Source organism: Bactrocera tryoni, chromosome 5, assembly GCF_016617805.1.
Source record: "Bactrocera tryoni isolate S06 chromosome 5, CSIRO_BtryS06_freeze2, whole genome shotgun sequence".
NCBI lineage: Eukaryota > Metazoa > Arthropoda > Insecta > Diptera > Tephritidae > Bactrocera > Bactrocera tryoni.
In genome coordinates, this window is record NC_052503.1 from 9,594,553 (window position 1) to 9,621,299 (window position 26,747).

At 42.3% G+C, this 26,747-nt stretch overlaps 2 protein-coding genes across 12 annotated transcripts in view; one reads left to right on the forward strand and one right to left on the reverse strand.

The window, feature by feature from the left end:
* The window catches only part of LOC120777899, a 79,522-nt gene that overhangs the window by 30,981 nt on the left and 21,794 nt on the right, over positions 1-26,747 (reverse strand). For 5 of the 8 annotated variants that reach the window (XM_040109471.1, XM_040109477.1, XM_040109476.1 and 2 more), the window contains exons 1-8: positions 9,097-10,173; positions 4,675-5,017; positions 3,993-4,295; positions 2,162-2,474; positions 1,369-2,069; positions 1,171-1,292; positions 828-1,101; positions 32-761 (exon numbers count right to left, since the gene is read on the reverse strand). In XM_040109471.1, the coding sequence (XP_039965405.1) occupies positions 32-761; positions 828-1,101; positions 1,171-1,292; positions 1,369-2,069; positions 2,162-2,474; positions 3,993-4,295; positions 4,675-5,017; positions 9,097-10,173 (3,863 nt within the window). Of the gene's footprint in view, positions 1-31; positions 762-827; positions 1,102-1,170; positions 1,293-1,368; positions 2,070-2,161; positions 2,475-3,992; positions 4,296-4,674; positions 5,018-6,435; positions 6,694-6,779; positions 7,157-9,096; positions 10,752-26,747 lie in introns of those variants that run through there. The other 3 variants (XM_040109478.1, XM_040109470.1, XM_040109474.1) reach the window with 3 other exon arrangements.
* LOC120777900 (long-chain fatty acid transport protein 4-like) lies at positions 18,028-22,272 on the forward strand. 4 transcript variants are annotated; one of them, XM_040109479.1, is made up of 5 exons: positions 18,028-18,536; positions 19,775-20,163; positions 20,232-20,852; positions 20,932-21,133; positions 21,193-22,272. In XM_040109479.1, the coding sequence occupies exons 1-5, from the start codon at positions 18,465-18,467 to the stop codon at positions 22,132-22,134; spliced, it is 2,226 nt and encodes a 741-aa protein (XP_039965413.1). In that variant the 5' UTR covers positions 18,028-18,464; the 3' UTR covers positions 22,135-22,272. The 4 variants fall into 4 exon arrangements, with proteins under 4 accessions (XP_039965413.1, XP_039965414.1, XP_039965415.1 ...); XM_040109480.1 differs by having other exon boundaries at positions 19,778-20,163; XM_040109481.1 differs by having other exon boundaries at positions 18,028-18,530; positions 19,778-20,163.

Genomic DNA, 26,747 nt, shown 5'->3' on the forward strand with positions numbered 1-26,747 from the left:
TTATTTTTAGAGAACTCTTCATGGCACCTACCGATCGATGGAATCCACACTGCTATGTATATCGAAATCCATCATTAGATCATCTGAACATATCGACTCACAGGGAGAGAGAGTATCGAGAGATTCGGCGCGTTCCATTACCGCCTTTCGCAGCGAGAGCGGTGTGCGAAGACTCAACTCTATTGCTTGCTGGAGTGCAGTGCGCGCTTTCGATTGGCTCTTCAGGGAACGCATCGAACCTGTATTTTCCATAAGTGTGGGGGTCTCTGTCTTATCTTTGTGTGACGTCAAACTATCCACCAGATCATGCGCCTCACTGTTAAACAGCAACGCCGGTTGGTCAGCGATCTCGTCATCAATTAAATTACCGCAATCGGAAAGTGATAGTGAATGTGAAGCGTGTGTTGGTGTTCCCGGTGAAATGGGACTACCCATTTCGAGTTCAGGTGAAATCTCATCGATGTCCTTCTCTTGCAGTTCTTCGTTTATTTTGTGTTTTTTCTGCTTGCTTGCGGCTTCTTCTGATTCCGTGCTGCTCACCAGACTATCCGTGGGAGAGGTCTCGTCGTCCAAAAGATAAGTGCTGCCGGCTAAAGCCATCTCTGCAAATTTCGTCTCATTAAGGGTATTATAAAACGATTTCGGCCGGTCCGGCTTATCAATATTTGCATTTTCCGTAGATGCAATGGTCGTAATGTTGGTTTCTATTGTTTTGAGTGCGGAATTGTTGTTTTCATTTGCTAAGTTATCCGTTAAGGAAGCTAAATTTGAAGATAAATAATTAGTATGGGAACAATAATGCTCGGTTCAATTATACTCATACTTACATAATGTACTAACTTGCATTTCGGTCACGATGCCACTTAAGTCATCGTCATTCAAGTCGACCGACATGTGTTTGAATTTTTGCAAATCGTTCTTCTCCGTGTCTGTGTCTTTATCTTGATGATTAAATCCCTGCAGTTTATTACTATCTTCGCTGCTAATACTGAGGCTGCTACAATCCTTTACGGCAAGAGATTCTCCGGCATTGCACCACGAGAGCATTATGGAGCTCCCTGGTGACGATGTTTTACTCGAACAAGTATTGATGTCCTTAAACTTCAAAGGCAAACTTGGTTTTTAGCCAACATTTTCATTTTAATTTTGATTTTGCTTGATGCGACTTACCCTGTTTCCTTTCTCTGAAGTTGAGCGGTCTAAGTAAAGCTTTTCCTCATCGACCCCTTCACTTTCCTCCGACGAATTCCGAGTTATGGTACACTGTGCAGGCGCCGTAGTAGGGCGTATTCCTTTAAAACATTTGCAGTAAATTGGATTGGAATATAAAAACACCGAAATATACATATGTGTAATAAGGTGGCTTACCAATATCAACCTGTTTGATTTCCGGGTTGGCACTAGCGCTTCTATTACCGATAACACCGCCATTTCGTTCATAAGTCTCTCGACTAAGTACCGTATTGGAACGCACAAGACCACATAGTGGAAGCGGTACTGTTTGGTTTTCGTTCGGTAGCTTCGGCAAAGCTAGCGGCTCTACGATAGAACTGGATTCACTCGATAAAGGGTCGTCCAGGTCACGTACTTCAAATTTGTGACGACCATTCATTACCATTTGCAAATTGCGCGGACGACTGCGGCTCCGTTTAGGCGAGGCTGTGCGTCCAGCGCGACTGCCACCACCGCTCGAAACCGAACTATCCAATGCCATGTCCATGCTGGCAATACCTGAATCCGCTGATATCTCCCGACTGCCTGAGAATCCACGCCGCGTGTTGTTTGCCATCTGCTTGGCCGTCTTCAGATCCATATGTCCGGAAGCGGAGTGTGTCACTGTGGCACAAGCTACCACTGTCAAGGGGTGCTGCTGCTGCTGGTTTTCCTTGGTACGTGCGCCCGCGACGCTGGTTGCCATGGTGGGCGATGGTGTGTAGATGCTGCTCGGTGTAGTCGGAGTTGTAGCACCCACACTGATGGCCACGGGAAACTCCGGTTTTGGCAAACTTACTGTGTGCAGTGTGAACTTCGAAAAACTGGCTGGCGGTGCGCGTGGTGTCGGACGGACACTATAAATGAAGGAGTGGAAGTGAAAGGGAGTTTTCAATATATTTCTCGAAAATGTGTTTAATTGTTTATACCATATGGTGCGTGTACTCACATAACATTCGTGTGCATGCCCGTGCTGATGACATTTCGCGACTGATGCTGCTGCGCCTGGTGCCCCGGTTGATGGGTCCAAATGTTGGCGGCACTGCTGCGTCCACTTCCATAGCTGCCATATGTGTTGGGCTGTTCGAAAAACTGTCGCCGCTGATATTCGATTGTGCTGTTCTGACTCAAATTGAACGTTATAGATTTGGGTTGTGTTATTTTTGGGCGACCGGCCGCATCGCTGCAACTGCCCGACTCGCTAGTCTCATCGCCTGAAGTCAATGCCCTGCCGGCATGTGCACTCTTCGATCGGCGTTTCACTGCAAAAAGTCAGCACAAAGATATCTTAGTTTACTTGTGATTGAGGGCATTAGTTGCACTTGCAACAGTGCAGTCCCTGGACATGGTTTGTCTCTAGCACGTTTTATGGCTGCTTTTATTTCTGTGTGACTTTAAAATTGCTTTTATTGGCCTTTAGCCCAATTTGAAAGTAACACACTGCACGATTGCACTGACATTCGCAAGACTTGCAAGCTGGCAGACCTTGCAACATAATCGCAGCGCCACTCTTGGCAGCGTTCGCTCTCGCTAACCGCCAATTGCTGTTTAATTGAGTTCACGGACTTGTCACACCGTTACACCGAAGTGAACGGCGACTTTTTACCCACGAAGTGGAGGCTGCGCGCGGGGCATTCGAAATAAATCGATTTGTGAGCATTCACAGGTGGTGGAAACAAATACCAACAACTAACTTGTGGTATGATTTACAAATGGCTTGGTTTGTTTCCCTCTCAATTACCTACCGGTGGATAAATATTTGAATGTTTAGAGACATTTTGTCGTATGTGTGTGTGGTTAGGAAAGTGAAGGCAAATACGTTTAACGGTCAGGAATTGAGCCTTTCGTTTGAAAAAAAAACCAAGAAACAGTTCAAAGATGTATATAATGTTATCTTTTCGGCTGGCTTTTGTTAAAGCGGAGTCTTTATTTTTGTCCTGACATGAAGGCAGTTCATAGTCCTTCGTTTAGTCTATGCTGTTATGCCTAACAATAGCCTTTTCCTCCTCAATGGACTCTGTTTTCATTTCATTTTAGTGAATTTGGTTGGAGGAAGGTGATGGATCCAATCGTAAAATTGGTAAGGACTTAACTGTTTCCTTGTACAAGGTTCTTAAGGTGATTTCTATGGAAAGATTCGAAATAAATGTTGGTGGACCGGAATGAGTAACTCTTTGGTATTGAAACAAGACGAATATCGCATTCGATGGAACGATGAGCCGTATGAGATATACGACGACATTGGCATAGTTCAGCTACGCTAGCTAGATCACGTCATCCGAACGGACGACGCAGTACCCGCCGGAGGAAGCAGAAGATAAGCAAGACCTCCACTCCTTTGAAAAAACCAGGTGGAGAAGGACTTAGTTTTGCTTGGAATCTCCAACTGGCGCAACATTGCGTAAAGGAGAAATGACTGGCGCGCTGTTGTTAACTCGGCTGTAACCGAGTACCGGTGTCTACGACAGTAAAGAAGAAGAGGAGACTAAGTTTCAACGTACAGTAAATGAAACAACTGCTGTGTTCAAAAAGAGAAAGAAGCCTTGTCAAAGGAAAACAGCAAGCAGGGTTTGAACAGGTTAAAGTTAAAAAAATCAGATTGCCTATCGTGGATTTATTTTATTGGCATCCACAAATTGTAGCACCGTCTTATAATAGTTATTTGTACATGCGTACATCAAGCACTTGATTGTGTCCCCGCGAATCTTTGCACGCGGTACCTCACGCTTTGTTCGTTATTACTAGACCTTCTACATATTTGCACTGCTGCACCCACTTACAGTTGCTGACAAGCGGTTTTTGTTGTCCATTAACTCCCACACCACCACTTCTGGCGTCGCTCCCATTGCTGCCGCAAGTGTTGTTGTTTTCCGCATTCTCCTGTACTTCCATGGGATAGTGCTGCGTTAAACCTGCCGATGCCGGGCGTACCATGTGTCCGCCGCGGTAACCGAACCGCGAAGCGACGCCAGGCAGGTTGGAAGGCGGAGCGCCACCACCGGCTGCCATGGCTTGTTGATTGGAACGCTGCGTCGTTGCGGCCGCCGCACCCATTTTCTCAAAGTGTATCTTGGCCAGCAGTTCTGCATTCGGTGAGTGTTGGCAGGGTTGTTTGCGGACGGTGGCGTAGAGGAGGAGGCAGGCAAAAAGACAGAAAGCAGCAAGTTTTTGGCGTGTCAGACATTCATATGAGCGCAATAAAAATATAAGTAATTAGACTCCGAAGGAATAAAATGAAGTGTAGCGCAATGTGTGTATGTGTGTGCGTGCCCGGGTGTGGATGTGGGAGGTCATGCAAAAGTTTGGAAGGTGTATAGCGGTGTCGGTCGCACCCAAACACCTGTTGTGTCAAATTAATTATTTTGCAGGTGATTTGTTCCATTGAACTCTAAAGTAACCCGAGTTTACGTTCTACGTAAATTATTCATGCAATTCGTTGCACCACTAAGTCATTGCACTCACCTGCATTGCCATTGTCGTCCTGCTGTTGTTCGTCCGTTAACGTCTCCCCATCTATCACAGTTGCCCGTTTTGCGTTATCCTCACTAGGTGTGTTGCCGTCCCGTGTCGTTGTTGTAATATTGTTGCATTTGTCTTGTTTTCGTTTTCCATCGCCACCACCAGTCATGCCGCCAACGCCGGCCTCCAGCAATTTCTTGAACTTCTTCGGCGTCGTGTTGAGCTTCTTGCGAAAGCCGAAGGACATCGCCGTACCTTTAGTTTCGATGGCGCCCACTCCAGTGCCTGTTGTGGCGTTGGTGGTGCTGCCATGCTTCTTCGAATGTCGTTTGCTTTCGGCCTGTCCCTGTAAAGGAATCGCTAGTGTTATTACGTAAATTATAGTTTAAAAGTGCAAAAACGGACGACAAACCCGCTAGTGGGTGCGTTGGGGTTTATTGGCTATTTTTTTAAACGCGATTACAGTGACAACCATACGCTTAATTCGATTATTTGGGAGTGTATGGCGTTGTGGTTTAAGTTTATAGACACATACATAAATATTTCGAAAAAATTAAAATGGCTAGTCTTTTCGTATTTAAAAAAAAAAATTTTGAAGTTTGATTAGAAATACGAAAAAACTTTTTCGACTACCAATATTTCTGTTCTAAATCAGCAAAAACGAAACCAAAACTCAAAGATTGCATCTGCAAAGTGTTGGTAATATGCTTTATCTAAGGATTGGAGTATCAAAAATTAAATACGTCCTTAGTTGACATAGGTCGAGACTCCCATTTTAGTAGTAGTAAACGCATTTACATAAAGGATATTTGCATCTATAGCGTATTTCTATTAAGCCAGAGTATAAATATTTTGCCTTTGTAGGTATGTATGTTTCCCACTTTACCTAGAAAGCCGACAATATGAGGAGAATGAGGCTTAGTGTGTGCTTATCCACCGTAAATAGTAAGAGCCTCTTGGTGTAGCTAATGCCTCACTATTTTATATATATGAATGAATATGTGCGTATATATTACCTTTGTATAATAACATAGACTAGGGTGGGATGAAATTTTGAAAGACCGAGCGCTGTATGTGAACCTTTGAATTAATTTTGAAATCACTCAGAGTAACTTCAAATACTTTAGTTATGGAAACTGACTTTTCTTCTTTTTGACTTTTCTAATAATTCACACGTATCTCACATTCAGTTCTCAAAAAGCACCCGACCTAATGCGACCTCAAATGGATGTGCGTTCATTTAAGCAATACATTCGCAATCTTTTCACAGTTAAGGTGGGGACGGTCTTGGGTGTAGTGGTGCCCGCGACTGGCGGCGTGTGTCACGTCACTTGCGTCAATACGTCAATTATTGCAAATACGATGAATCATACGCAATCTGAGCTTGTGAAATGGATGCAGACACTAAAATATATATAAGAACCGTTATGGTCCGGTAACTGTCCAAACAGTCTTGTCAACGGGAAGTTAATAGTATTTAAGCAGATCAGTTGTAAAATTTGAGGACAAAACCGCCTGTTATATTCCACAAATACAACGCACAAATGCGGCGCAAATGCTTTCTAGGTCCACAGAAACAGCGAGGCAAGTGTGGAACGCAAAGCAAAGTGGAGCCTGTGTATACTAGTGTTGCGGTGCGCGGAGCCCGAAATTGATTTGTATAAATGGTACAAGAGTCTTTGTCTATTTCATACTTATTGCACTGTGCAATTTATTTGAAGCGTAAGCGTGGGAAATGCTTGAGCAGCGTTATGTGTGATTTACCATTATGTCGCCCTCGGTTAGTGCCTGCGTCAATTGAATGACTTCAGCGTCGTTATCATTGATTATTTCCTCTTGTTGTAGTATTTTGTCGGCGAGCTCCTCGTATGTGTCGACTGCGTCTTCTAAGTTAATGACGAGGTTCTCGCATTCATCCATCTTGAATGCTGGCCTTTCAGTTTTGCAGCCCCCAGTTTAGAGGGTGGGCTTTCGTCTGCGCGCTGATGCCCCTCTGCTTGCCGTTGGTCGCCGTTTTGAGCACTTCGTAGACCCAACGATGTAAGTAGATAAATAAGTAGTTTATCAGCGATACAAGTTTTCACTTATTGCTTGAGGAAAAAATTTACAAACTAAATGCTGTGAAACATTCTATAGATCACTGGCTTATTAAATTGTGTACACTTGAATGAACAGCAGGTCCGATTTGGATTTTCACTTCGCCAACTGCACCTCACTAGCGCACTTTGTTCACTGCTTCGGCGAAAGTCCTTGAAAATAAGCACACTCCTTGATGTCTATCCACACTTTGCAAGCACTTTTTGGAAAATTCGCAAGCTCACACTGAACGCACTTTGCTTTCGAAAATTAATTAATTATTGGTTTTTACAGTTTTTTTCGTGTATATATATTTCTTTAGATTTGTCTGTCTTTTACTTTTCCAAATTGATTTTCACAACTTTGCTGCATTTAATGCCAGCGTTACAGCGGTAATGTTTGTGGCAGCGAAAACTCTGCGAGTTTTCCTTTCGTTTTCCATTGCACGGTCTTTTGTGTTGGCCGTTTTCTGTGGAAGTCATTGTAGACGGACATGCGCACTCGTGGCGAACGGTGTTCGTAACTTTTCACGTTACTGCATTTGTCAAGCGGTGGTTGTTGCCCTGGCGATTGTGAGTGCGGGTATCCTGCCGCAACGAAACAGCGACATCTACCGGTATTTTCCGTTTACAACTTAGGGGTAGTTTATAGGGTGATTACCGGGAGTGTGGAATTCCTACTTGCCTATTTACCGAATTTCTTGTCATACAAATGGGAATGCGAATAATGCTTAGGGTTCAGAATAAGACATAACAACAATCAAAGGATGATCCATTTCGATTTGATACTTTTTTAAAGAAAAAACACAGAAACTTCAGATTTAATAGGGAACGTTTATTATCATTCAAAACAACATTCCATGGCATTTAATTTTTGAAGATTCTCTCTTTTAAGTCTTAGCCAAAGCTACGTCTCAGGTGGCCCGTTTTTGAGTCCATTTTCGATGACTCGTTCGAGCATGTCGACTCTTCAGACTTTACATATCCCTACAGGAAAACGCCTAACGGTATGATATCACACGGTCTTGGTAACCAAATGACCGCCCCAAAACATGAAACTTTCATCCCACCGAAGTGATCTCTCAATAAATTCAGTGATTGATGCGATGTGAGAGAAGTGTTGCCGTCTTGTTGGAACCAAATGTCGACGAGATCACGAGCTTCAATTTCAGTCATCAACTAGTCAGTTTTTATGGAGCGATAACGTTCGCCCTGACGCTCACGTTCTCACCGGCATCATTTTTGAAGAAATACGGACCGATGATTCCACCGGCCCACAAACCCCACTACACGGTTAGTTTTTGTGGTTAAAATGTCATCTCGTGAATCATTTCAGGTTGCTCTTCGTCTCAAATGCGCAAATTTTGATTTGGTTTACATACGCATTGAGTTGGAAATGGAACCCATTGCTGAACAAAATTTGGCTCGTAAACGTCGGATCATCTTGAAACTTTTCAAGAGCCAATGGAGCGAAGCGATGTCACTTGGGAAGGTCGACTGACTTCAGTCAAGTCAAGTCGGTTTGTACGCCAGTCCGTGAGTGGTTTACATTCTGAGCTACGGCCGCTGTATACTCTTTACGGTGTGCAAGACGTGGTCTATTCGGTCGAATATTATCCAATAATGAATGAAGGGTCTCGAGATGGAATGTTGCGAATAGTAGATTATGTTGACCATAAGTGGAGCTAAGAGCTCGCGAATTTTCGTAATACAATTGAAAGATCTGCAGACGTTGTTCAGGCGTAAGTCTTTCTATGGTGAAATCCCAAACAATTCTGAACATAAATAACTCAGAAGCTTGTCAAGACTCACGCGCGAGCTGTCAAAAAAGTCTTTTGAAAAAGTACTAATTAGATAACTTTTTATATTGTGAATAATTTTAAAAAAGTATACCGTTGCATCTCGAAAAATATTTGGATGAAAAACAGGATAAATATTGTTCCATAGACAGCATCACAGATATAAAGCCCTCAAAAAATATTATACATATATCGAAGAGAGAGTTAAGATATATTAAGAATGTGTCAAAATGAAGCAACAAAAAAATTTTTTTGTCTTGCTTGATATAGTACCTAAGTTTGGAACGTACAAGACACGACCCCAAAAGCAACGCTTGGCTTGGACCATTTTCAGACTCCTTTGAGTTATTTCTACCTTCAATGTTTCGGTCCAATCACTAGTTATAGCGAAAAAGAAAATATATACAAGTATATATCTGTGGAATCGCAGTAGACTGCGAGAACAAATTGTCACGAGCGACATCTCCGCCGCATCGTGGCCCCGACTATTAAATCTCCGGCAATGAATACAATTACTTTGTCAAGTAAATTGCGATTTTATAGTCACTCACCTGCATATAGTCGCTGCCTTCAACCGTTAGGTGTTCACTGCCGCTTAACCTTTCACTGTTTCCATCGACATTGTCAAGTTCAGCTGCATTTTCGACACCAATAACACCAATATTGACTTTGCTCACTTCACTGTTTATTAATTGCCCTTTTTCGGTGGCATCCAAACGCTGTTGCTGCCACTTCGGTTGATAAGCATATTCCTCATGTTTCGCAGCTATTTCGGCATTATTGTTGGCGTCGGGGGCAACCGTGTCGCCAGCAATCTGTTCCTGTGGCTGCGACGGCAAATGAGCCACACAATGTTGTTGATTTTTATGAGTACCAACGGCGGTTTCTTTATTGGTGTTGTCAACTACAATAGCCTCGGTAGCATTATTATGGTTGTGAATACCAAACAACTGCTCGCTGTCGTCACTGTCATCGTGCCCGCGCCAGTGCTCGTCCTCGTCCCCGCCCTCGCTCTCGTCGTCATCGTCCGTGGTGCTGACAACGGTGCAATACTCACAGCCACTCACACTGCTGTACACAATTGTCGAAGTCGTCGCTGTCGTCGTTGTCAGACCATCAGCGGCATGGGCAGACAACTCGGCTTGTGAAGTAACACAATCTTGCTGTAACCTTTCGGTATAACTTTCTGTGCCATTTGTGTTTGTTGTTTGTTCGCTGTTTGTTGTCCATTGCTGTGATTTGTTTTCACTACTTTGCTGCGTTGATGATTGCTTTTGTGTTGTCTTCGATCGTCTTTTGTTTCTACCCTTCTTCTGGCTCTGCTGCTGTCGCTGGTTTTGATTTTCATTTGAATCTTGGTCTGACCGTGTGGCGCCGACAGTTGTTGTATTCGCATCATTATTCCCCTTCGTTGGCGCTAGCTGCTGCTTTGTTGTTTTTGGCTTCGTCTTCCGCTTCTTGCCGCTCACGTAGTAATATTCGCATAATTGATTTCCATGCTCGTCCTTCAGCGCAATGTATTCGGTGCTCTCAGCAAATTTGCTCCAAATGTGGTTAGCCGCCGCCAAATCCTTTTCCGACAGCGCTATTGTGAGTACGGACGGGTGCTTTGAGACACACTTGCCCATAGGTGCTGCCAATGGTCCGGTTACTTATACAAGTCGCAAATCAGCTGTGTGGTATTGTTCGGAGATGTGTTGCTGGGCTATTGGTTCTTGGCAACCTACTCTTTGCTTCATAAGTATTCAAAGAGGCTTCTTGTTGTTGTTTGCTGTTATTACAAAATTATTACAGTGGCTATTTCGCATTGACCCCGCAATTTCCTGAGTTGTTGTTGTGTGTTGCTCGTATCAGCAGCAAAGTCTTCAGTGCAGTTTTGGCTATCGAATCAGAAGCTTTTGCGCCAATGCAACTTTCTGATTATTTGTAGTCTGCAATTGTGTCTATCTATTGCATAAGCCTTCTATTTCTTTTCGATGTTTGTGAGAGTTTCTTCGTTACAACTGTCAGTTGTCCCGCGTTCCCCCAATTTGTTGGCATCTACCGCAGAATGTTTGAACTGTACATTGGCTCCGCAGCGACGACACACTTTCGTAGCTGAATTTTGACAGTTATGATTTTTGGCTGCCGACGGAAGCTAATGTCCCGGTTGCTGAATGCTGAGTCCACTGTTGTATGATTTTTGTGCCAGTTATTGCTGTAGAAGCTGTAAAACAATAAAAGTAAATATATGTTTATAGTTTTGTATATTTTGAAAGAAAATTTCTGAAATGATAGAATCATTGAGTTGAAAGGTAGGAACTGAGAATTATAAAATAAAAGAGCATAGCAAGCTAGGAATGCTGAAAACTCTCTGCTAATTCCGTAAGATTGTTGCAATTGACCGAAAAAGGCATTTGTCTGTTGGGTTCTTTTTTTGAATGTGTTTGAGAAAGGACTTTGAATATGTAGAGTATGTAGACAGCGCACACATGTCAAATATAGACCACACTTACAACCACGCACACCTCACCTGCGACCCCACTAATTTGCATAAACATTATTAACAGGATCGATGTGGCAATTAACACGTTGCAAAGACCCACGAATGCACAAGCACACACACACACATGCAAACATGTGTCCTATAGCAATTAATCAGCAACAATGAGCCGTCTCGCCGCCGATGTGTAGGCGGAAAGAGTCTAGCATTAACGTCTCTTAAAAATTCACCAACAACAATGGCAATGAATTCGCATGGGCAAGATCAATGTGCCCGGAGGAGGACGCTGAACTCATTGTTGCTATAGCAACTGCAACACTGCTGTGCGGTGCTTCGCGGCACATCTTCGTAAGGGTGTAAAGGAGTGTACCTACCCACGCACACATGGACTCACACATGTACATTCGCTTGACGTCGAACAACATTTACAACGTCTGAATATTACTCATACGCACCATCAAATTACAGTAATCACACCCACATGCAAGCACACACATATATAAACACATATATATGCAATTGTACTTTATTGCACATAATTGCTGCCAAATGTGTAAGCACGCTTCGCTTACAAGCTAGCACTTTGTGTTTATGTAACCGCAGGGATGCACTCGTGAGTCTTTATGCAAATAACTTTAATGGATAATAATTATTGATCAAATTTTATTATTACGAGCTGTGTTTATGCGCCGAATGGGACTGTTGAAAACAATTTTCTTCAAATTAAATGACTCAAAGCATTATCGTAAACTTTGTGAAATAATAGCGAGGCTTTCGAACCTGTGCTCCGCAAAAGCCATAAATAACTACAACTGTTTGCTGACAATATTGTACGCATTTGTTACCCAACATGTATACGCCCAGGCTATAACTGTATTTTAGTACAAACAGAATATAAATTACAATTTAGAAACCTGTTTTGTTAGAAACTAACTACTTTTTTATCCATAAGGTCGTTTACTAAGTAATTTTGTTTGATGACAACCGCTGATCTTACTGAGCATTTTCGCTGTCAACTTCGCATTTAATCGCCTTACCGATATGTATTTGAACGGTAAAAGTAAGGTTTGTATATACAAAGTTTCTTAATTTTTTAGTAACAGTTTTTAGTTGCCGCCTTATCAAAGATGGAATATCGAAAACACTATTTTCGGCATATTGACCTTTTTTGCCATCAAAAGGATCACGCAAGGCGAAAATTATGACCGAACGGCAATGCCAAAATTAGTTTGCAAAATTTCGTTCCGACAATTTCGATCTTGAAATTGCCTACGTCCTGGAAGGCCTTTTTTTTAGCAGTGCGGAACTTTAATCAACCTAACCTACTGCCAACTAAAGAATCTCTCTCGAAACCATCAGAAAAGGTATTACTACGTTGGTTTGACAAAACATTTTACGTCTATTTTATAGCACGTACGGACTGACGGCTATTCTGTTGTTACTGTCTTATGTCATGATGGAAGTTGCCATTTCGTGAACAGCTTCCACTTGTCGCAGGACTGGTACATAAATGAAGTAAAATTTTCCACCGTTAAACTACCACCTAGTGCAGTTTCTAACTTTTCCCTTATGTGCAGAAAACGAGGACAATGGAAAAACACGTGTTCAGAGTCTTCTATGGACGCTGTACACATCGAGCAATACGAACTGACGGCATTTTGAAATTTGTATAGGTAGCCTCTGAAGCACCCATGCCCACTTGGGTCGGGCGGAAATCCATGTGCCCACGTTGTCTAGTTATTCACGTATGGATGTCAGGTATAAGTCAGTGGGTCCACCTTCCTTTGGTTGAGGTTTGCCACCTTTGCTGCTATATAGTTATGCTCTTCTTTTTCTCCTTTCTTTTCTGATTTCTGTAATTGGCGCCGATAGCTCATATAACCTCGTGAAATCATCTCCTAGGATGTCTATGCGTGGCATACTATGTAGCTAATATGGTACTTCAGTACTTCGCTGGATATAGTTCGGAAAGCACTTGTTACTCTTATTGCTGTGAGTCTATGTACCGTGTTTATTGGTCGGCATACGCTTGGAAGGAAAGGATTATTGAAGCCGTTGTGCATAAAATGAAGTCGTGGGTTGACGCAAATCGTCGAATAAAAACTCGAGAGATTGCTGAAAGATTAAAGTTGTCTAACGCTACCGTATGGGTTCCTCATGTTCAATGAAATTTGCTTCGTCATTAACGACTGTGATTTTCTTATCAAACGTTAAAGAATTGATTAATTTTCGGAGCGCATTGACACAGATAGCGAAAAAGGGTTATTTACAAGAATGTAAAGCGCAAGAGATCATAGTCTAAAAAGGGTGAACCATCCCGAATACTTCGAATGCCGACAGTGACCAAGAAAGGGTTATGTTATCGAAGGGATTATTTATTTTGAGCTTTTGCTCGACATTCTGAAGAATATTGGTACAAGGGAGGTCTGAATTAATCAATGGAACGTTTGATGGCTCGGCAAAAGCTTTTTAAAGGTCAATTGAATATAAAACCCACATAAAACAAAAAAAATTAATAAATTCCTAGAGATTTCCAACAATTTACGCTAAGTAGTTATTTTCCAACTTTTCGCGCAAAGCATCGGATGCAAGTTTTGCTCCAACATGCCGCTCAATTTCTACAAGGAAAACTTGCATGCCATTGCTTTCAATGCCAGTCAATCGTTCGAAAATTGGCATTCAATTTTCTCCTTTGGTGGTGTAATTACGCTGCTAAGGTAAAAATTAAATTAGCCCGTGGAAATGAAATGCTCAGCTGCGCAAGCATTTCACGACGATTCTTAGAAATTTATTGCGCCAAACCGCACTCAATGACATCTACGGCGCTGTGTTTATTCTAATTTATAATTCACTTGCCGGCGACTCAAACACTCCCTGGAGTGGCGTTGGGTGGCGGATTCAGAAACATATATGTATGCGCACCAGCCGAGATTTTTCATACGAGTGCGCCCCAGTCGACAGCTTCGTGCTGGGGCGAACTGCCGCTAATGGCGCCGCAAGAATCTCATAATCCTGCACCCAATTTACGATGTTTTTTGTTCCGCTTATGTGTTGTCTCGCTGCTGCCTTCGACGTCTTATTAATCCACCTTCGTATTTGTGCGCTTATTTCGAATGAGTTCGTCTCCACATCGGAGTTAGGCCAAAAGCATGCTCAACTCAACTTCGCTGAGGTATGCTATGTTATGTTAAGGTATGCGGGTAATGCGCAATGAAAATCGGCGAATTTTAGTTGCTAGCCATCAACGGTGCTTTGTGTGTATGTATGTATGTATTACATGCTCATGCATAAATGAAGACAGCCATGCATTATGGGCACCGAGTCTTATTATTATTTTTTGTTTATCGTAATAAGGTAATTTGCTAACGGTAATGTTGCATGATTGGCTGAGTTTCGGTTTTACTTATCTAACAACAACAACTCAGCTTTGTTGTAGGTGAGTACACGAGCGTGTGTTTTGCAATTCGTGGAAAACTGGAAAATCGATTAAAAGTAAACTGAAAGGATCCCAGAAAAGTGTTTTTCTTTTTGAAGCTATTCCCTTTACTTTCATTTGCCTCATTTTAATTATATATTTTTATGTTTCTTGATCAGATGACTACATTTTTTGCTGCATGGTTGTGTCTGTATGAGCCGAACAGTAATTTGTTTTTGGAATTCTATATTCATACAAATGTATATTTTTTATGTATTTTTAGATCTTTTTTCTTCTTGTTTTATCATGAGCAGACATTATTCGTTTTTTGTGAATATGAGTCGAAATTTTTATATCCAAAATGAACTTACTGATCCCCGACAGCGATAACTTTTACAGGCACTTCCATTACTTAGTGCTTGATTGTACAGTTAATGCACGTCTGATTCATCTCACGATCAACTAAATTGAAATGTGAGTCGTTTAAATGCTAATTACATAGAAAATTGCTAAAAGGTTACACTCGCTTGCACACAAGACATTGAGATTTATGATTATGGTCCAAGTTCCACGCTTGAATACGTCGTGTTTTGTTAGGTACTACATACAGAGGTTGGCATATACGTACTATATATATGTACATCTGAGAAGAAGAAGATACTCTTTACCAAAAAATGTTTTAAAGAATACCTGTAGATTGTGAGAGGCGTTTTATGCGAGGGAAAGATAAAGATAAAATATAGTCAGAGAAAAGTATTTCATGAAAAATCTATGGATTTATCTCATTTTGGTAGCGATACCTGTGAACCACAATGAAGCGAATGCTTCAGAGTTCCAACGTGATAAACTCAAGCATACTAAATGTTAAAAAGAGGGCACCACGGTATTAAAATATCGCATTAACATACTATAAGTGTCTTACTAAGTATAACTGTGGGACGGGATTTCAAGCTCTTTACGTACAGTTGCAAACGAAACCATTGGTTTTCGGGAAAGGCAAAACAACAACTGGTACAATGAAAATTGCCGTGCCGTACCATGCAACGTTACAATCGATAGCCGTGGGATGGGATAGATAGACTGACAAACAAAGAGACAAGCCGAAATGTATGAATTTGAAGAGCTTTGCAAGCTTGCCGACAGGGGTAATGCTCGAAAATTCTATCAAAAGATGCGTAAGGTTTCAAAACCGGATCACCCTCTTGTAGAAACCTCAAAGGTGATCAAGTGACTGATGCCCAGAGCACACTGAAATTATGGAGGGAACAATTCTCCAGACTGTTGAATGGCAGTGAAAGCATAACACCAGCAGATGCTGAACGCGATTCCATAATCAACGGACGTTCCATTGCCCGACCATGAAGAAGTTCGAATAGCAACTATCCGTCTGAAGAACAACAAAGAGGCGAGCGCCGATGGATTGCCGGCTGTGCTATTCTAATACGGCGCGAAGAACTGAAAAGGAGCATGCATCAGGCTTTTTATAAAATATGGTCAGACGAAAGCATGTTCGACGATTGGAATTAAAGTGTGCTCTGCCCAATTCACAAAAAGAGAGACCCCACAATATGCGTCAACTGCCGTGGCATAAGTCTCCTAAACATCGCATATAAGGTTCTATCGAGCGAATTGTGTGAAAAATTAATGCCCACCGTCAACTAACTGATTGAACCTTATCAGTGTGGCTGTAGGCCTGGAAAATCTAAAACTGACCAGATATTCAACATGCGCCATATCTTGGAAAAGACCCGTGAAAGGAAAATCGACACACACTACCTCTTCGTCGATTTCAAAGCTGCTTTCTTTCAGAACGAAAAGGAGCTGACTTTATGCCGCGATGTCTGACATTGAGAAGTAAAGTCCTCTCTCGACGAACAAAGACCAAACTCTTCAAGTCATTCATTATTCCCGGTCCTGTTATTTGGTAGAAAGGCACGGGCGATTAAAACATCTGATGAGTCGGCATTACGAGTTTTCGAGACAAAGGTTCTACGGATGATTTATGGACCTTTGCGCATTGGCAACTGCGAATACCGCAGTCGATGGAACGATGAAGTGTAAGAATATACGACGACATTGACATACTTCAGTGAATTAAAAGACAAAGGCTAGGCTGCCTAGGTCATGTCGTCCGTATGGAATAAAACACTCCCTCTCTGAAAGTATTCGACGCAGTACCCGTTGGGGGAAGCAGATGAAGAAGAAGACCACCACTCTGTTGCATAAGGAAGGAGATAAGCCTAACTTAATGGCAAATATCTATTTGCCAGGTCAATACTTTTGTTGATTGCCACTCCCTGCATAGGTCTCTACAACTGTAAGAAATTTGAATTGAATGATTGGCTTTTCATCGGTTCTTATTTCGGTTTATATCAATACTCTGGAAACTCCAGACACCTTTCGAGTGTTGAAGCTTTTAATTCACATCCCGATTTCATCACTTTTTGATTGACGAAACAGAAATAGATTCGCTGCAGAATGCATAGAGAACGTAAACCAGTTATGGTCCGCATTCAATCGAAAACCCACCAGTTTGGCGCTAGCCTCATGTTCATGTATGTATGTGCCATATGTTGGATAAATATGTGGTAGTCCGCGTGTGCGAAGCTTGCCGGTGCTACTCGCGTGTGCTTGTTTTTGTTTTCTCTATGGGCTGCGCTTGCGAACGTGGAAAGAAAAGAGAAGCAGATAATGATAATTAGCTCATTGGCGATCATCGTGTACAGAAGTGTGCAAAAAAGTGTAAGGTTTGACTGCTGCGCTAGTCGTTTTTGCTTTGGCGATTTCTTCATAAAAAAATTATATGCGCGACGTAATTGTGTTGTAAAAACAACTTTCAATTAAATTTTTGTTCAACTTCTGATCGTTAACGTTTACTAAATTATCGCTGGCTAAAATTTACCGACTCCAAATTTTTGAGAAGTCGCGTGAATGCTTATATGCGAATATTAGGGTGGGCAAGGGCTTTCTTATACGTTTTTCAGTTTAATTTCAAAGCTTATCAAGTTGTTATGACCAATTTTATATTAAATATAGTTTATAGTCAGACTATAGAAGCCACTAACCGACATTGTGTCTACTACAAAGATATGGGCTTAAATCGCGATTATAGCAAGGCCTAAAGTAGTAAAAATAGTTCTTGTATTACTCATCGAACGACACTGAGAGAGTAACATGACATCAGTTGAACTTGTGGTCGACTAGACTCTAATTATTTCTTAAATAAAGACGTAGTATAGCGCAGTAGCTCATTGGAAGCTTCAGCATTAGCATTTAAGAATGCATCACAACAGTTTCTTATTGGAAAAAACTGGTTTCTGAAGTAGAGGCGATAGCGATCACCCTATCGTAAGAATACAAGAATAATGGAGCTCGATGGTAAGTGCATACTGTAAATGTGTATGGAGTAAGTAACTTATGATTTTATGTTGCGGAATAGTCGCCGCGCCGGCCAGGTGAGTCAAAAGCAACGAGTTTTGCTGAGCTGTGTGCAGCAGTTTAGCAGGCACTGAAGCACTGGAGGTGTGTGTGTGTGTGGGTTTGTTTTTGAAATTGCGAATCGCAGCAGTGGCTCAGCCGTAGATCGGCTGGAGTCAATGCATCGGCGAACGCGGCTGTGGACAGTAGTGAATATTGTGTAAGATTACACTTTGCCCGACCGCAAACGACGCGCGGTCTGTGACACAGCTAAAAGTGAAATCGTGCAAAGCGGGCCGTCAACACAAATGTGCGCATAGCCGCGACTCAGTACAGCATCCGCGCAGCACTGCTACAGTAGAGTTAACGCCAGTGTAGTGCCCGTACCACCTGTGGCTACATGAATGAAATTGAGTTTTCGAAGTCGTGAATTTCTATTTGAACTCGAAAGATGCGCTTCCATTCGAAGACGCTTGTTATTTAATAAGTACACGCAATCAATTAACTGTAAATCGTGAAAGCGTGTTAATAAGTGAATCTAAAGTGGAATAGCGATAGTTGTGTGTGCGGAGGAACGTGCCCAGCAGTGTCCAACAACCGGCGTCATGAGTGCTGCCATGGAGGGGTCAGGCGAGGTCAACGCCGTTGATGAGCAGAATAATAAGATCGATGCAAGTGTAAGGCCAAGTTAAATGGAACTGAAGCAAATAAAGTAGAGTTGTTCGAAAGCGAGCGGGAAAGCGTTTAAAATAGCAAAGTATATATCATACACACATGCAAAAACATATTTGTGGAGAATATACGCGATTTTGCTGACACACTTCAGCTCAGGCCACAGCAATTTTGACTAAGTCTGTCCGAAAACATATTCACATGTTCACGCTCAATTTTATGTAGACGTATACCCAGGCCTAGCTTGCTTAAATAAAGCATATGCAATCTGCCATGCAAGGTGTACAAATCCATCAAGCACTGCAACAACTACAAAGACACGCATCTGCCGAGTGGCGCGCTTAAAAGACATACCAAAGAAGTAACCACAAAGCCAGCCACACACGCTGGCCTTCACTGCAACTCGCAGACATTTTTGTTTGAAATCTCTACTTTCAAAACACAGCAAAAGCAAATAAACAAACTGCTAGCCCAGCCACTTAAGCTGAGTTATGTCTTTCTTATGTGTAACAGCACTACTGGCGGCGCATGTGTGTGTGTGTATGTGAGCACCTTCTGCACTATTTTTGCTTCTGAGTTATGGCACTTTGGAGCTGCGAGTGAACTGAAGGTGTTTGTCGTTTGTTGTTGCTTTTTTTGTTTGTTTTGCGTCTTTTGCTGTGTTTCAGTAACCAGTTGAGTGACTAAATCGAGTTCAGGGTACAAAAAGTCAGCAAAGCGGCGCTTTGGCTATGGGATCAATATCATATTGCATTTAAGTGGTTCTCAATTAACAAAGAAACTGGTTGAATCGCATTTATCGTGCATACGAGATCACTATCGTAGAGGTCTACAGCTATTTTAATCGGTGCTGAGCGGCGCACTATTCGCTGTTTTCAATACAATTTTGTAAACTAATTGGCCAACTTGGGGCCTTGATTATTCGCAGTGTAGGAAAAGTACCAGCAACTTGTAATGCAAAATAATTCATTTTAGAATGACGACTTAGACGCGAAAGGGCAGACTAAATAAATATTTTTACATGTATTAGTGAGCATGTCGCAGTGCAGGTTTGCTGGAGCTACTTCAGAGGCAGCGGTGTCGAACCCCATAATTAAATAAATTAGAAGTGATTTGTATAATGATTTCAAATACATTAAGAGAGTAATATTTACCACATTTTATATGATTGAGGCAGCTGTAATACGAATAATATATGCAACAGCGACAATGTGTAACGATTTCTTATCTTACCTCTTATCAGCAGGCAAGTGTCGGGGTTAAATTGCCGCTCGAAAAAGATGAACAGCGCAACGCAGAGAGCAGTGAAAAAGCGCCAAGGACGACGCATACTACTATTGACGTGGATGGAGACGACCCCAAGCAGCGTAGCTCGAATGGCATCCAAAATGGCACAGGTCCAGGCTCTTCAAATCAGCAGCTTTTAGCTGACGAAACCACAACTAAGTCTAAACTACTTTTGGTGGTCCTCACAGCGAGTACCGCAGTTATAGTCGTCGCGTTGCTGTGGAGTTTCTTTGGATGGAAAAGCGGTCTACCAGCATTGGTTGTCGCTATAATTGTTTTATTGCTAGTGACATTGGGCTGGCGTTGGTTCTATATAGCGGCCGTAACTTCTCAGCGGGATATTACGTGAGTAATTAATTCTCTAAGCTTTCATTTCTAATGAAATTTCTACTCTTGCTTTCGCGTCTCATTAGCGCATTATGGGCCTACATAAAGCTACTCTTGCTCATAAAGCGATATGAGCGCAGTAACGTTTCTATAAGTGATATATTTCAAATGAATGTGTCAAAGTACCCAGATAAAACTGCAATCATTAGTGAGACGCAGTCTTGGACATTTCGGCAACTGGATCAGTTTGCCAATCGCATTGCAGACATATTCCACAGTCACGGCTACAAAAAGGGCGATGTGATTGCACTTATGCTGGAGAACCGCGTCGAGTTCGTCGGCATATGGTTGGGCCTTTCGAAGCTTGGCATTATAACGGCACTTATTAACACCAACCTCAAGGAGCGCTCACTAGTGCACAGTATTACCGTGGCAAAATGCTTAGCTCTAATTTATGGCGAAGACTTTGCGGAGACTGTGGAGAGCGTTGCGTCTGAAGTTTCAGCAAAATTATATCAATTGAATAATGAAATTAATAAGGCAGTCCGAAACTCAGCAGAAGATTTGGCCACCTTGATGAACTCATCCACACATGTCACATCGCAACCGAGCACCATTCAACACCCAAATCATCACGACAAACTAATGTATATTTACACATCCGGCACCACTGGTCTACCTAAGGCTGCGGTAATCTCCCATTCCCGGTATGTTAAACTATCCAATATGTCTATGAGTTTATGAGGAGGGGGTACGAATGTTTCTCATATCAACTAATATTTGCAGGTACCTATTTATAGCGGCGGGCATTCACTACGCCTTGAACTTCAGAAGCAAAGATGTGTACTATACCCCCCTACCGCTATACCACACAGCCGGTGGAGTTATGAGCATGGGTCAAGCGCTGCTCTTCGGCTCGACCGTCGCTATTCGGAAAAAGTTCTCCGCTTCGGGATATTTCAGTGACTGTGTGCGCTACAACTGTACCGTAAGCCAAATCAAATAAATAAGATACCATCTCCTATAACTTAACTTAAATGTCTCCAGGTAGCTCAATATATCGGGGAAATGGCACGTTACATATTAGCCACGCCCCCAACGGAATATGATCGTTCGCACAAAATTCGTATGATTTTCGGTAATGGGATGCGTCCGCAAATTTGGTCGCGCTTTGTTGAACGTTTCAACATACCAAAAGTGGGTGAATTCTACGGAGCCACAGAGGGAAATGCCAATATTATGAACAACGACAACACTGTTGGCGCAATAGGATTTGTTTCGCGGATTCTGCCACAAATCTATCCAATATCCATAATAAAAGCGGACCCCGATACTGGGGAGCCCATACGTGGTGCCGATGGTTTGTGTAAACGCTGTGGCCCTAACGAGTCCGGCGTATTCATTGGCAAAATAATCGAGGGCAATCCGTCCAGAGAATTTCTGGGCTATGCTGATGAAAGTGCGTCTACGAAGAAAATAGCTCGTGACGTGTTTAAGAAAGGTGATATGGCATTCCTATCAGGCGATCTCTTGACATCTGACGAACGCGGTTACCTCTTCTTTGTGGACCGCACCGGCGATACGTTTCGCTGGAAGGGCGAGAACGTGTCCACAAGCGAGGTAGAAGCTCAGGTCAGTAACATGGCCAATTACAAGGACACAGTCGTATATGGCGTGATAATACCGCATACGGAAGGGCGCGCTGGTATGGCGGCGATTTATGACCCACAGCGAGAAGTGGATCTCGAACGCTTCGCGCGGGATATGTCGGAAGCACTGCCAGTCTATGCCAGACCGCAGTTTTTGAGATTCCTAACTAACATTGACCTCACCGGTACATACAAATTGCGTAAGGTGGACCTGCAGAAAGAAGGCTACAATCCGAATGTCATACAGGATGAGCTTTACTACAGAACACCTGCCGGCAGATATGAGACATTAACACGTGATATATTCGATAGAATAAATAACGGTGAAATTCGGTTTTAATTTACTTAAATTTAATTTCGTAAACTTAATTTAGTTGTAGACAGTGTTATGAATTATAGAATATGAGTATTCCTAGAAATATAAACTAAAGGCAGTTTTGTGTAACTGTAATCGCTACTATGCATGTGAGTAATTTAAGTTACACTGATTTTGCATAGTGAGTCTAAGTAAGAAGGGCTGAAAACGAATTAGATATCAAATCGCTTACCATTTTCGAGTCAAAATTTAATAAACCATCAGACTCTTAGTCAATTGAGTCAAAGTTCTTCCGTAAAGTATATATGTACCTGTGAACGTAAGTACAGATCAGTTTGAGGAGATGTGAAGGGCTGCGTCTACCGGCTGGGCTTGCAATAATTAACCGCAAACGCAGGCGAAACGGATTCCGTTGACTTCCTCTTCTAATTTATTTTCAATCTAATTAAATAATGGCTCGAAGCAATGCGAGCAGTTAGCTCACCTGCAATATGAATGGCGCTTCATTGTAATAATACCAGTGCAGTTTGACTTTGCACCAGAAAAAAGAACACAACAAGGAAACTATTTCACTTAACTGCGACGCACTTTGCAACTGGGTCACAACATTCATCGGGACACGAATAAAAGCGCCATTTGTGTGCCATTATTATTTCAAGGTATAAATAAAGGCCATTAAATTAAAGGCTTTCAACATTATTCATATAATCGCACGAAGGGAAGGAGAAGACTAGCTATTAAAACCTAAAAGCATTCAGCAAGAAGCAGAAGGAAGATAAACGAGGATGGATACAAATTTAATATGGTCCACAATCACTTAGGGCAATCAACATGAGCGCTCGTAAACAGTGTATCAGGGTATACTCGTAGAGACAGGTTCCTACAGGGTTTGTCCGGAACGCAATAGGACTGAGTTTCTTCTGAAGCGTCTGTACTTTGGAGCGTGCGCGTACCGACTGGATTCGGCTGGTCAGTTGTCTCTGAGCTCCTGGAAGGTCAGGACAAACATTTTCGTGCGACGTGTTTCTGTGAGTGGTGCAAGCCGAAAATGCAGCCTTCGTCAGACTTGAGGTACGCGATTAAATTCTGTGTGAAACTCGGTAAATCTGAGACAGAGACGTTTGATTAGATCAAGCAGACTTATCCAAATGTTGCTTTAGCAAGAAGTGCTGTGTTTCAGTGACACCAGGCCTTTTTGGAGGGCCGGGGAGAGGTCGCTGATAAAGACCGTAAGAATGAACAAATGCAAAGTGAAAACGATGAACTTTTTTGATATCAAATCCATCGTCCACCATGAATTTGCTCCTCCTGGACAAACCGTCAACGCCAAGTTTTACGTGGAAGCCCTCAAGAGACTCAAACGAAGGATCAATCGGGTCCGACAAGACATCGCAACCGATTGAAAGTTGCACCATGACAACGGCCAGGCTCACACCGCCTTCCTTTTGAATAGCTACGTAACCAAGGCCGGCATCCCAACGCTTCCGCAGCCACCCTACAGCCCAGATGTGGCCTCTTCTGATTTTTTTGTGTTTCCTTGCCTGAAAAGGCCGATGAAAGAGCATCCAAGCAGCATGCACCTCGGCTCTCAAGGCTATTCCGGAGAATGACTAAGTCCTATTACTTCCCCAAACCCTGTATACATGTTATTTTATATGCCGTTGGGGCAACATAACTCCAGTGGAGCATGAGGAGTTCTCAGACATTTCATGCTGACCAAACACAAATTGCCGTAACGAGGTGCGAGCTCCGAGGTTGCACTTTCCACACCACACTTTTATGCTATGCTAATTTTTATAACTTTTTCACTTTTTGCCAGGCATGCCATTTCGAAATTTGTTCCAATGTGACATTAACTTTGTTGAGACTTGAAAAAAGTGATTTTATATCATACTCCATCATTGCTGAAGGTTGCGTAAATTCTATTCTTGCCAGTTGCCTGCCTTGCTTCCATTCATTTTATCATTTCGCCACTTCATCATTGTCGTTCGCATGCGACACGACGACCCGCCCTTGCCAACGCGCTGTTGCCGGGCACAGCGGGCGGGGGTCGGGCGCCAGCGATGCTCGTAATGTCAAGCATTTCGTCAACGTTGTCGCGGTTAAATGAAAAAAAGCTCAGAAATAGAATCATTTGCAGACCGCTATCACAATTATGCATTGTTGTTGCTGCTATGACAGCAAGAAGCAGCACGCAAAGAGTGTGTGCTCTCTACTCTACTGCTGCGGCAATTGGAAGTCATCGGAAGTTATGTGTCGCTTTCAAATGTAATTGGAACTTCCGCAGCGTTGCAGCGTCTCGTTTCTTTTTCGCTCTTTGTTCTTTATTTTCATACATTAGAAAACTTTCTCTTCCTTCTTTATTTTATCCTACATGGATGAGGGGCGGTGCAGCGCCAACCTTTCTTTTGTTCACTCGACTATATTAGTTGCTTTGTTCGACATTTCGTTTCCTTTTACGAGACTACTTAGCATTTCATAGAGTGCAACTTGCATTTCTATTTTATATCTCTCCCTTAATTTCCTTTATAATTTTATTGCGCTTTTGCTTCATTTTTGCACTTGCCTCCTCTCCTTTCATTCATTTAGCGTAATTTTTGTTCGTTATTTAAGTGGCTTTTTCCTCAACCTCGTCGCCGAAGGTTGTCATAACCTAAAAACGGTTGTGGGGTTATATGTAAATGTTGCTCTGTGGCAACCAGTGTCAAGCAATATGTAAAGTAAACATTTTTAAGCCTTAGCAATCAATGTCAAGTAACGGTTATCAAATTCCGAAAATAGCCTAGTCTAAAAATTTTCAACGAAAAGTTCCGAGAAATCGGCAAATGGTCATCGTCTTCACCCGCTTTGACTTCATGAAAATTTCTGTGACATACAGGGTTTGACCGGTAAGTACTCGGACTGAGTCGATTATAAAAATATATTGAACCAATCGTTACAATTCTTTGAAAAAAAGGCTCCTTCTGCGCCGGCAGTCTCCAGACTTGCCTTGAGAGCCGAGGTGCGTGCTACTTGGATACCTTCTATCGTCTCAAAATGCTTGCCTTTCATCGGCCTTGTCAGGCAAGAAAACAAAAAAAGTCCGAGAGGTCACAACTTCTAATCCAATGTCGGACCCAGCTGACCCTTCCTACCCTTCGTTAGAGTTTCTTGAAGACTTCCATTAATTAATGGTGCCCGATGCCTTTGATGTCCAAAAAGACAACGGACATCGTTTCCGTTTTGGATTTGCCCATTCTTCCGATCTTCATCAGATACCTCTTCCTGAGCTTCCAAAAAGGCCTGGTTCCACCGAAACAAACCACTTTTTGCTAAGAAACATCTGGGTAAGCCTGCTTGATCATATCAAACGTCTCTGTCTTAGATTTGCCGAGTTTCACACAGAATTTAATCGCGTACCTCTGCTCTAATGAACGCTGCATTTTCGGCTTGCACCACTCACAGGAACACGTCGTGCGAAAATGTTTGTCCTGACTCGTCAGGAGCTCGGAGACAACTGACCAGCCGCTCGTTCTGTGCGCGCACGCTCCGAAATACAGTCCCGGTATTTTCTATTATTTTCCGGTCAAACCCTGTAGTCGCTCTCATTTTAACGTTTAAATTTTAACTGTAAACTAGAGTTTTGCTGCTTTTAAATTTGCATCTAAGCTCTTTGTACTTTGTTTTTTTTGCGTGGATCTGATGGCTTGATACTTTATGTCAATTAGCGCAAGTTGTTAGTAGATTTTTACGAAATTCGCTCGTTTGGCCGCCAATGCTCGGCAAATGTTTCACTTTATTTGGCAATCTCAGTTCGAGCATCAAAAGTTAGTAGAACAGTTAACGCTGCAGTTTCCAATTGTAAAAAAAAACAAAAAAACGAACTTTGACTACTGTGAAATCGAAATTCAACAAAATGCAGAGGCAGAAAACAAATTCCGCGGCACTTGTAACCATTTCACTTCATTTGCACACAGAAATGCTGTCTCAGGCAAACAGCAGGCGGAACCGAAGGGTGCGCGAACTGGGCTGTGAGGCAAGGAAAACGCTATCGAAGAAAGTTCGTCTTTCGCCTATATTTTTCGCTTTTGTTCCGATTTTATCTTTGCGCGGCAGCCGCGTCTACTGCGAAGTGGTGCATAAGCTTATCTTGAGACAAATCTTTGAAAACTACGAATATTCGCAAAAAGAACTCGCAGGCGATTTTGAGCGAAGGCCAAGGGAAAATAAGAAATAATTACAATGAAGTTTGTCGAAACTACAGTTGTTTGCATTTATTTCCCATTTCTTTATTTATACGTACAAACATACATACATACATAGTTTTATATCCTTCACCACCTCTTTAATGTATTCAGCGCCCGCTTTCAGTGTGTGTGTGTGTGTGAGAGTATTTTTTCATGTTTCTTCATGGCAGCCCTTAGTTTTTGTAGTTTTGTGCTAAAAGTGAGACTTGACAGTGGCGTGCGCTGGTAACTCGATTTTTGTGGCACAAAAGAGCCATTAGGGAGCGTCTTTGCAAGATTCGTATGCTAATGCGACAGCGTCAAGACAACTGTACAAAAGCAACTAAGGAAATTATGTCCATGGCTTTTGCCTTTTTATTTTTAATTGAATGTGGTAATTTCGGCAATTAAGCAGCTTGACAATAAGCATGA

What these genes read in the sequence shown, in the direction of transcription:
- LOC120777900 (XM_040109479.1), top strand. Translation starts at nt 18,465, where the DNA reads ATGAGTGCTGCCATGGAGGGGTCAGGCGAGGTCAACGCCGTTGATGAG. An exon ending in ATAATAAGATCGATGCAAGT is followed by an intron (nt 18,537 to 19,774) that starts GTAAGGCCAAGT and finishes ACCTCTTATCAG; the next exon opens with CAGGCAAGTGTCGGGGTTAA. An exon ending in GTGTGCGCTACAACTGTACC is followed by an intron (nt 21,134 to 21,192) that starts GTAAGCCAAATC and finishes AAATGTCTCCAG; the next exon opens with GTAGCTCAATATATCGGGGA.